The sequence below is a fragment of the Lotus japonicus genome, chromosome 1 (assembly GCF_012489685.1).
Source record: "Lotus japonicus ecotype B-129 chromosome 1, LjGifu_v1.2".
Classification (NCBI taxonomy): Eukaryota; Viridiplantae; Streptophyta; class Magnoliopsida; order Fabales; family Fabaceae; genus Lotus; species Lotus japonicus.
The window spans coordinates 99,342,399-99,354,050 of NC_080041.1; the positions used below are offsets into that span (position 1 = coordinate 99,342,399).

Consider the following 11,652-nt stretch of genomic DNA (forward strand, 5'->3'; position numbering starts at 1 on the left):
TGTATGCCTTTTTAATATGTAACCTTCTGAGTTGGCTCTTCCCTGTCTCTCACGGGTTGCATTTGGTGCCAATTGGTGGCTTTGGTGTTTTTTGTGGTGGGGGTTGGTGGTTCTGTTTGCTGCAATCTTGCTACTATTTCAATCAATTAATCCATGTTTTGATATTGCCCCCTAGGAGGCTTCTTTCTGAATAATATGTAGCAGTACTACGGCTACCTTTTATGCTCAGCAAGAGGGACTCGTCTAGCATGTTTGGAAAGCTCCAGGTGGCTCTTTTTTTCATTGCAGCTTTGGATGGTTTTGAGAGCAATTTCTACTGGTTTATACTGTCTTTGTTTTTGGCTCACCTTGGAGATTCCATTTTAGTCTTTTTGAAATTGGTATTCTTTTTTCTTTCAAGGTTTTCCCAAGCGGGTTTTTCCTTTTACTTGAAAGATTTTAATGAGGCCTTTTTTCTTTGATCTTTTCTTCAAGGTGGGGGAAGTCACCATTTGTTCTATGGTGGTGCTTGTTGGTTCTTGTAAACTTGTACATTATTTTATTTTTTATCTCTACTTCTATTGGGTTGAAGTACCCCTTGAACTTCTTTTCAATATATATATATATATATATATATATGATCCAATGCTTAAAAAAAAAAAAAATCAAAAACAGAGCTGTTTCTTCTTAATTGAAAAATCCAATTGATTCGCTTTCCCTTTGGTTCTGAACGTGGCGATAATTCCTCCAGAAAATTAGCCTTTTGATATGTTGCTTTTATTGGAATTAAATCAGCCTTGACAAATAATCCATCACAGTAAATTGTGGATGTTGACCGTATTGCTGCATGCATAGAAAAAGTTTGGTTACTGAGTGTTCATCTCGTCTTCTTCTTTTAACCTTTCTTCTTCTATTCCTTCTGGGCAAATTTTATGAAGACTCTATTGAGTTTTGCCTTAAGTGCACAGGTCTATAGCTGAGTTAACCTTGGGGTAAAAAACTGATAGTTGAGATTTGCACTTGAATTTGCCAGAAATTTTGTTTTAGAGCAGTGGCTTGTCACAGCACAACATATCAACAACTCTAATTTCAACGTATACAAGGTAAGGTTGAAACAAGTAACAAGTTATGGATTTCAACATTATTTTTTGGACTTCATATTTCCATCATTTGTCTCTATGATTCCTTTACTCTCAAGTAATCTTCCATTCTTTAAAGCTTTTTAATTTTGTTTCATGAAGCCCTCTTGCATTCATTCATTTACTTTCCAGTTATATTCCATTCATTCGTGTTTTGCTTCTTTGTTCTTTTGACATTGGTTTATTCTAAGTTGCTGATCATACCGAATCACAAAAAGACCAAAAAAATATAATCTTTGATTACTCAAATGTATTAGAATTCAAAGGTACTAAACTTAAGAATGCTAGATGAACTATCTAATCCCAAATTGCTCCTTAGATAAACATTACATAGAAACACGATGTAACAGAGACTAAAAAGAAAATATTAAATTAAACATGACATATTATGGATGGGGAAACCAATTTTATGACAAAACAAAAATGATATACATAACATTTTCTTACTACAAAAGAAATGATGATATTATTAAGCCACAACATGATGAGAGCAAAGCTCACAAGAAAACGATACAAGCAAGCAAAAGAGAAAATGAAACAAGAATCCCCAATATCTAGGATAAAGAACCAATACATTAAGATCAAATATCAAAATACAAAGTAGTATAGACTATAGAGAAACTAATGACAGCAAATATCAAAATAGTAAGGACCACTTTTCAAGTTGTGCATGTTGGATGATATGCATTTTCTATGTTGCTGGCAAAGGACGAGCAACTGTGGGAATCAAGTATAGATCATCTTTTCTTGACATAGTAACTCCAAATTCTTCTGTCAAGTTTAAGTCCTCTTTTTTCATTCCATTGGGTAGCCCCCAATCAAAATGATACAATAAGAATGCAAGACCCTGCTCAACATTTGCCATACCATAGTTCATGCCTGGGCAAATTCTTCTTCCGGCACCAAATGGGATATACTCAAAATTAGTTCCTATGAAGTCAATAGAGCTATCAATAAACCTTTCAGGGTAAAACCTATCCGGTTCAGGCCAATATTTTGGATCCCTTGCAATTGCCCAAGCATTAACAATGACCCTGCTTTTATCAGGTATATTAAATCCATTAACCTCACATGCTTCTTTACATTCCCTTGGAAGAAGAAGAGGAGCAGGAGGGTGTAGCCTGAGGACCTCTTTGATGACTGCTTTAAAGTATTTGAGCTCCTCAATGCCACTTTCATCAATCTTTCCTCTCTTATCAAACACCTCTCTCACTTCAACTTGTGTTTTCTTCAATACGTTAGGATGCCTCATCATCTGAGTCATTGCCCAAATAATAGTAGTTATTGCAGTCCCACTCCCAGCACTGAAGAAATCCTGAAGGGTTAAATTAATGTTAACATCAAATTGCCACTTTTTTTTAACAAATTCTTAACACACTCTGTATCTAAAAGTGATCCATTCATAAGAAAATAAAATTACTTTTGGAGAAAAGGCCAATAGTATGCAACTTTAAAAGACATTTATCTTTGAAGTATGTGATAGAGATAATGTTATTGGAATTTCTTTACATCTTTTGAATCCAAGGAAAGAGACCTGCAAGAAGGGGATAGTCAACCAAAGAAGCCAAAAGAAGGCAAGTGACATTCAAGATATGTAACTTTCAGTTATTTCTAAGAGAAAAAGTTTGATGCACCGACGGTGTAAAGTTTTTTTACACCGTCAACCAATCAAATTTCAAGGATGTGAGAAAATCTCTCCTTTCATTTAATTTATTTAATTGACATGTCACATCCTTGAAATCTGATTGGTTGACGGTGTAAAAAAACTTTACACCGTCGGTACATCAAAATTAAACTCTATTTCTAAACATAAAAAGTAGGTTTTAATATGTTTTTAGTCCCTGCAGCAAATATAACAATTAACATTTTTTATAAATTTAGGAACTAAAAACATATTTAAACCTAAAAAAAGTATGCTTACCAAGATTATAGCCTTAATATTATTTGTAGTTAAATGAAAATCCAAGTTACTGTCACTGCTGTCAGTCTCTTGAAATTTTAAGATAGCATCAATTAGATCTCCCTTTGCTTCCACCAAAGCTTCTTTAGCTCTTGATCTTGCCTCTTTATGGTCATTGATGATATTCTCCAAAATCTTGTCTAATTGGTGGCGCAACTTCTCAAGCTTAGGTCTCATCCCAGAAAGGTTTTGAAGCCATTTAGCTGAAGGAAAATAGTCTCCTATGTAAAAACCAACTGAAAGCTTGACAAGTTCTTTTATCACTAATATGAACTCTTCTTGGTCTGCATATTTCTTGCCAAATGCAGCCTTTGAAAAGAATGTATAGATGGTTGAAACAACTTCTTGAGTGAGATTGATTTCTGATCCTTCTTTTGAAGCAATCAATTTAATGAGGGTAGAGATCTCTTTCTCTCTGATTGGCCAAAGAGATCTAACCCGTTTTGTGCTTAAGAGCTCCATGGCAGAGATCTTCCGGAGCTGCCTCCAATAATCACCATATGGTGAGAATGCTAAATCAGTGCAGTCATAAGACATTATATCCCTGGCTAGAAGACGAGGCCTTGATGCAAAGATAATATCATGGGTTTTCATCACCTCCCTAGCATACTCTGCTGAGGAAACAACGATAGTGAAGATCTCCCCAAGTTGCAGATGCATGATGGGTCCATGTGTTATGGCTAGGTCTCTTAATTTTCGATGTGGTGTAGATGTAATAAGATGGTGAATATTTCCTATGATTGGTAGCTTCCATGGACCTGGAAGTGCATTTGTAGTTGTGTGTGTTTTTTCGAAATTCTTCCTTATCATCACCAGGGTAACAAGCATGGATAGGAAAAGGGTCAAAAGGGCCAACACTTCTTGAATTTGAGAAGCCATTGAGAGATAAAAGAGTAGACGGATAAATCAAGCTGCACAGAGAGCAATTTTATGAATGCATTAATATATATAGACGTTGTGGATCATCGGATGATGTCCTTTTCACTTCTTGATTGGACATGCAAGTAGGACATGCACGTGCTTCTTTGATTATTACTCTTAATAAAAATTTGTGTAACACTTTTTTTCGGGTTGTCAAAATGATATTTGGATTTAGTGATCCTAATTCTAATTATCTTATGGATTTATCTTAAATATCATTGATTGACATTGGGTGATTTAATTCAAAATTCTTGGCCTTAAAAAAAAGTTTTTTGAGTCAAAATTATTATTTTTATAGCTGATTCATTTATATATTTACTACACAAAAGATTTTTATCAACAATTTCATTTCATTCATATGAATAATTACACCTCAAGTGTAGTTTATGTTTGGTTAGAAAATACGAAAACGGAAAAATAACACATTTTAAGTCACTTTGTGTAGAAGTGGCAAGAAAGATGAAAATTGAAAAATACCATGTCCCGAACCACTGTGCTGAAGTAGAAATGTGGCTTGATGTATGTTAATTTTTTTGTCTTTATAATTTTAATTAATCTATCTATATATCTATATATATATATATATATATATAAAGCACACTTGAACTTTTGCATTGATTACTTTACCTTTGTATTAAATACATTAGATAATTAAATACAAAGCTAAAAAACACTATATCTACTTTATTATTCATTATATTAATTAATAATTGTTAAAATTTTCAATTTCCCATATTTTAAAATAATTTTTAATATTGATTCAATTTTAATTATTAATTATAACTTGAGGACAAATTTTTAATAATAATAATAATAATAATAATAATAATAATAATAATTTAAATTGACTACCTTTACATTAATAAAAATAAATTTTACATTTATAACTAATTGTCAAAAATTTCAAATTCTTATTGGTTAAAATTAAATTTATTATTTTAATTTTAATTATTAATCATAAGTTGATGAATTTTAAAAATTAACCAATAAAACTTTTTACTACTTTTTACATATAAAAAACAAATTAAATACTAAAGTTAGATATCATCTTCATAACTTACTAGCAAGATTAGAACATAATATTTGACTTGAGTTCTACATTACTGACAAGATTAATTAATTTTTTATTTTTATTTTCATTTGAAATAATTAACAACCTTAAGGTTGAAAAAAAATAAAAGATACAAAAATAGCACAAACTAATATCTTTTAAATAAAACAAACATGTTAGATATTGAAATTAGTTAATGGTTGAATGCTTTCTGTAAATATATATTTTGAAATTTACTTTTAAAATATGAAATGATTTTGTATGTTGTTTAAATTAACTATAATGTAGTTGCGTGTTATTTTAAAAAAAATAAGTTTAAATTTACTTGTGATTTGTCTTAATAATGATAATAATAAATTATTGATGAATATTTTATGTTATTAACTTTATTAACTATTAATTGTCAACTTTTCAGTTTCTTATACAAAAGAATAATTTATTAAGTAGTTTTTAAAAATAGTTAGAATATTAACCATCAATCATAAATTGAGGGAAAAATTAAGAAATATATTTATATGTTGAAAATATTAATAATTTATATTAAATAATAGTCTAGGTAAAATTTATTAATGAACACTCTAGAAAAATAGTTTAAAAATTAAATAAATTTCTCTATAAGATATTTACTATTAAATATATCGCATGCGTGTATTATTCGAAAAAGAATTACTTTTAAATGTGTTTTTGGACCTATTATATAGTAGTAAAAACATTTTCTCAAGTTTTCGTATATTATTATTAATATTTTATTTTTCAATTTTTTTTGCGTTAATGGTCAAATTAGTCTCTGAGTTTGTAAGCGAGTTTAATTTTAGTCCATTTGAGGATAAATAATGTTTAGTGGCGGTCAAAAACTGTCCGTGATTGTAAAAATGACTGCCACTAAACGTAATTTTTCATTAGAGAGACTAAAATTAAACTCGCTTATAAACTCAGGGACTAATTTGATCATTAACCAAAAATATTATTAAATTTCAATAATATCATTTATCTAAATAAACCGAACTCTAATACAAGCAATTTAATGCATGAAAAAACTCTAATACTCTCTATTTAGATGTCTAAACACAATAATTTTTTCTATATTATATTTTTATTGAAAAAATATTTTAATATTTATTATTTATATAATTACTCTATCGTAATTTACATATAATATTAAAAAATATTGTAAATAAACCTGTGCAACGCACGGGTATAATATCTAGTTGTAAATAAAACACGCTTTCTAATTAAAAAAAAATGCAGTTACAAATTTTATTAATATGAGAAAGTAGTGATAAAAAATGACAAAATTATACTCCCTCTATTCCAATAAATTAGAATGAACCAACAAATTATTGGAATTAGGAATGAAAACAAAAGTGTAAATGTCAAGTCTAAAAATTTACTTTAGGAAGATGTGTGATCTTATGGGGCATTTTGTATCTTAGTGAGGCATATAATATTCTTGTGGGGGCATATAGTTAGGGGTGTTCATCGGTTTGGATCGATCCGATGAAATTGACGAACCGAACCGAACCAAATTAATTGGATTGGTTTTTTTGTTATTCGGTTCAAAATCGATCCAAACCGATAAAAACCAATGAAGATTGGTTCGGTTCATGGTTTGAAAAATCAGAAACCAATGAACCGAACCAATTATATATATTTATGAAATATTTTAATATATATATATGTATTTTATAAAGAATATTTTCGAAGAAATATTGTTCATGTTAGACTTATTATGTTTTTGTTTACTATTATTAATTTGTAATGGTAATAATATTAAACACTAATTTAATCATTTCTACATTGTTAAGTACTTAAGTTGTTGATTATGGATTAAGCTATGAGTGAGTTATTGATTTGACATTTTTATGCATTGTTAAGTTGTGAATCATATGTGGTTGCTATATATTTAAAGTTGTGAAATTGATATTGACAAAAAAGAAAAAGAAGTTGTGAAACCGATGAACCGAACCGATCCACACCGTTCATCATCGGTTTGGTTCGGTTCGGTTTTGGAATTTTATTTGTTAACAATCGTACGAAACCGAACCAATGAATTTTGATTGGATCGGTTTTTGGTTTCACCTAAAACCGGTCAAAACCGAACCGCGAACACCCCTACATATAGTGTCAATAATGATATATACACATGCACCTCATTTTTTAAACACTTTATTTTCACTTCTTTTTATTTCCATCTCTCTCATCTTATCATCTATCATATCTCATACCTTCTCTCTTACTTTTTTTTTCTTCCTATCTCTCTTCTCATTCCACCTATCTCCACCTCAAAGAGGTGGGAATGAAACATTATTCCGCACAACGTGTGTGTGTCCGTCCCTGCTTACTACTGATTATTCTATGTTTCTCTGATCCACTGACATGGGATATGGTATCCTATAATCATTCAATAGATCTTAATATTGTGAGCGTTTGGATTATTTTGAGGTCACATCACAAAACCTATTTGTTTACATTTCATTCCCTCCGAAAAAGCTGAACACAATGAATGCAGTGCGGCAGTGCCTCCTCCATGGAGAATGGTGAGTCTTATTCAATGAAAGAAGAATTAACTCCGTCTATTATGCAAAGAGTTTAAAACAATAGATAGAGGAAAAATACTACTTCAACAAGAAATAGAAATGTTCAAGTGCATGTTTCTCCATGTGACAACATCTCTCACTGCCAAATTAAACACTACTAGAAAAACTATTTTTTACATCGGTTATTTATGACTTTCCACATCAGTTTACATCCGATGTAAGAAAAGGTGATGTGATATGTCCTCAACTTTTCACATCGATTATACAACTCATGTGGTAAGTACTTTTTTACAACCGATGTGAAATGAATACATCAAGTGAGACAAAAACACCGTTGTGAAATGTATACATTTCACATCGGTTATACCAGATAACCGATGTGAAATGTTATAATCGATGTGAAATGTGTACTTACCACATCAGTTCTGTTTGAAACTGATGTAAAATGTTTTGTTTTTTTCGCTTTTTTTTTACACTAATTTGACTTGTACATATTTAAAAAAAAAATGAACATTTATTAGAACAAAAGAGATCTTGAAAACACACTCTCTCAAGTGAGTTTTAGCATTAAAGGAAAATACATAGCAAAGCAGCAATAAAACAGAATAGACTAAAAGAACTATAACAAATCTAACTAGTACAGAAACTAACTAGTAAAGACAAGTGCAGAAAGTAGTCAACATATCAGTAGAGGCGTGCAAGCCAGCATGAGGAAAACAATAGAGAAAGAGACCAGCAAAGATGGAAGAAAGCAATCTGCTACAAGTTAACTATTCTAATGGCTTGATAAAGAATGTGTTAATCAACACAATACACACACATCACAACAATCGTTCAGCAAAAACAACACCAATTCAGCAAATTAATGCCCCAAGCATGAAAGCCACCAGCACCATAAGCATAAATCAGGAGAGCACCAAAGACGAGCAATTTTGAACCCTGCAAAAGTAAGTCCATAAATACAGAGATCAGTATCTACGATATAATGTAGTTGAGAAATATTAGCTAATTAGACAGTTTAGATACAATCTTCAATTAAATACATACCAGGTAAATTCTAAGGTTTAAGCAAGTCAAGAAAACAAGTTGCCCAAATGTTTCGCAAATCATACAACTCTTGTTCTGTTAATGTCATTGGATCATTGAATACCTACCATTTGCACAAAGGTTAAAATACATGTTTTGAGACATTTTGATGATAAACCCGCTTGATTATGGCTATAAGCGTTTAATACATAAACACTTATTTATAAGCTACTTTAAGAAATTTATTAAAATAAGTTGAAAATAAGTTATAAATAATTAAGCATAAGCTCTTTTTCTCAAGCTATTCTGAACAGCTTATAAAATTAAGCTCAAAACAGCTTATTGGTAGGTCATAAGATATTAACATAAGCTATCCCAAACACATATATAAGCAGTTATATATCATATAAGATAAGCTCAAATAAACTCTTTAAAAAATAACCATTGACTATGTAGTCGTATAAAAATGTTAATTTATTTCATTACACACTCATCATTTATCTTTATTCTTTAAAATATACTTATATATTTGATTCTCATGAAATTTTTTACTACTTCCACCAACTAAAAATTTAGCGTTACGCTCCTAACCTAATTCCCCTGGTGACCGCCGCGCCGTGGCGGCAACCCCGACCCTTTGTTTGTTTCTTGCCTTTCGTTGTCTTCCCTTCTCCCTTCCTGCTTCCTTCACCTTTCAGTTTTCAATAAGGCGGAAGCCTCCCTTGTTGTCCCTCTTCCTGTCACGGCAGCAAAGATTCAGATCGGCCGATCTGGGTCGTGTTCGCCTCCCTTGGGCTTGTTGCGCTGCGGTTTTTTGTGCTTCTTTTGCCACCCTTTCGTCCCGCCGTCACTCCTTTCTTTTTACCATCTCTCTTGTGTTGTATGTTGAGGTGTTTTTCTCATATCTGGTTCGTCTTATCTTGTCTCGGTGAGAGCTTTGAATTTGCGTTGGAGGTTGGTACCGGCTTTGAATTTTAGGTCCAATTCTGTTTAGGAGATCATTGACGGAGTCATTGATGTTGGAGATCCGAAAGAGTGGTCAATCTCTGTTTTCTTTCCCCTGTTTTCCCCTTGTGGTTTTGGTGCCTCCGTGTTGGCGACGTGCTCTTTCCGCCCTTGTCTTTGGTGTTGGTTCATGGCAGTGTCCATGGAGCCGTTTTCTTGGCTTCGCAAGCGTTCTATTTACTGGGGGAAGATATAGGTACTGATCGTGATTTGGTCATTAAGGAACTCGAAGAAGCTGGTTTTCACATGACACTTTGGATTTTATACGCAAGTTGGCCTGCAAGGGGAACATTGCGAGTGAATCACCATTTTGGTCCCTAAGAAAGTAAGCGCCGGTCATAGTAGTCCCTAAAAATCATTAATGGTAAAAAAAATCCCTGAAAGTGTTGACGTCGGCCATAGTAGTCCCTATCTATGTTTGGCCGTTAGTCCCTGGGACGGAAAATGCCCATGTGTCAAGTTATGTGCCACGTGGGTTTCAATTTGGTCTTCGACATTATCAATTTAGTCCCTAAGGTTGAAAAAAATCAATTAAAAAATATTGAGGGAAATACCTAGATCACATAGATAGATAATAAACCACTCCAAACTTAATCCTCCCAGATCCTCCATGAGAACGCAGACGGTGAAGCTCGTCGTCATTCGTCGGGTGCGAGGGGTTGAGCTGTGATGAAAACATCGCAGGGGGGGGAGAGGAGAAGGAGAGTGTTGGAGGTTGGTTGAGGAGGAGGGGGAACGACGGTGGTTGGTGGTGGCGGCGAAAGAGGGGTTTCATGGTTATGGTGGCGGAGAGTCCTGCCGCCATAGTCGGAGCTTGGTTTGGAAGAAGTTGAAGATTGCACAGAAGGTGTCTATGTTTATCTCTGGATGAAGGTGTGAAGTGAAGGTTTAAAAAGGGGGGAAAACAGAGACCACAACTTTTTTTGCTGTGAATGGAACTTTGTAATGAAGGTGCTTGTGTGGGGCCAATCAAGGAATTAGTTGGTATACAAAATTGTTTTAAATGTATAATTGATGGTCTGAAATTGGCTATGAAGGTTCATGTTGCTGGGAAGAAAGAAAAAAAGAGGATAGATTCAGGATAATTGCTTGATTTTTTTTTTAGTTTTTTTTTAAATATTTTTTAATTGATTTTTTTCAACCTTAGGGATTAAATTGATAATGTCGGGGACCAAATTGAAACCCACGTGACACATAACTTGACACATGAGCATTTTCCGTCTCAGGGACTAACGACCAAACATAGATAAGAACTACTATGACTGACGTCAACACTTTCAAGGATTTTTTTCACCATTAATGATTTCTAGGGACTACTATGACCGGCGCCTACATAGGTGGTAAGGCCAAACAACACTTGAGAAGCTTGATGATTTTCTAGATGAGCTTATGCAGATTCGTACTATTTCAAGATGAGAAATACACACCTTACTATATTGGGGATCATTACTATTGCTTTGTAATAGCTATTACATTTTTTTTCCCTCTCTTTTCCTACTTGTATTGGCATGAGTTGAAGTACCACTTGACTTCTGTTCAATATATTTCATACTGCTTATCAAAAACAAACAAAAAACGCTAAAAGTAATTTATTTCATTATTTATGTTAAATCATAAATTGTATTTATAATGAAAGTTACACTTACATTTGAAATATGGAAAATCCCCATGCACACAAAGCTAAGCGGATGAAGTGGCAGAAGCAAAAGCATGTGGTGACATATCGGGCAACTAAAAAATGGACTTGAACTCGTTTTAACTTAGAAGTACCTTAATTTGGAATCTATCATACTAATTAAAAATCGGCGTCGTAATTGACTCCACGGAAGTTCAGATCACAGAACATACAGCTAAATTTGCGAATAAAAAGAGCAATATTATATTGCAATTTGCAATATATAAGCGAAAAGAGGGGCACACATGAGGTCCATTGAATCGGTAACAACAACATGCATTTTGAAGAAACTTGTCAAAGAAGCAAATGATACCTTTAATTTTAATTAGTTGTCTAGTATATTCATATTGGTTGTGTGT

At 32.7% G+C, this 11,652-nt stretch overlaps 1 protein-coding gene and 1 long non-coding RNA gene across 2 annotated transcripts; both read right to left on the bottom strand.

Moving 5' to 3' along the window:
• Nucleotides 1–1,673: 1,673 nt before the first annotated feature.
• On the bottom strand, nucleotides 1,674–3,979 carry LOC130728295 (cytochrome P450 71D11-like). The gene is made up of 2 exons (XM_057579724.1): nucleotides 3,040–3,979; nucleotides 1,674–2,433 (listed from the first exon to the last, which is right to left on the bottom strand). The coding sequence occupies exons 1-2, from the start codon at nucleotides 3,955–3,957 to the stop codon at nucleotides 1,810–1,812; spliced, it is 1,542 nt and encodes a 513-aa protein (XP_057435707.1). The 5' UTR covers nucleotides 3,958–3,979; the 3' UTR covers nucleotides 1,674–1,809.
• A 4,368-nt stretch (nucleotides 3,980–8,347) lies between these two features.
• LOC130728296 (uncharacterized) lies at nucleotides 8,348–11,029 on the bottom strand. The gene is made up of 2 exons (XR_009015637.1): nucleotides 10,173–11,029; nucleotides 8,348–8,526 (listed from the first exon to the last, which is right to left on the bottom strand). It is a non-coding gene; the product is annotated as an uncharacterized LOC130728296 (long non-coding RNA).
• Between the last annotated feature and the right edge of the window lie 623 nt (nucleotides 11,030–11,652).

What these genes read in the sequence shown, in the direction of transcription:
- LOC130728295 (XM_057579724.1), bottom strand. Translation starts at nt 3,957, where the DNA reads ATGGCTTCTCAAATTCAAGAAGTGTTGGCCCTTTTGACCCTTTTCCTA. An exon ending in ATATTAAGGCTATAATCTTG is followed by an intron (nt 2,434 to 3,039) that starts GTAAGCATACTT and finishes TTAACCCTTCAG; the next exon opens with GATTTCTTCAGTGCTGGGAG.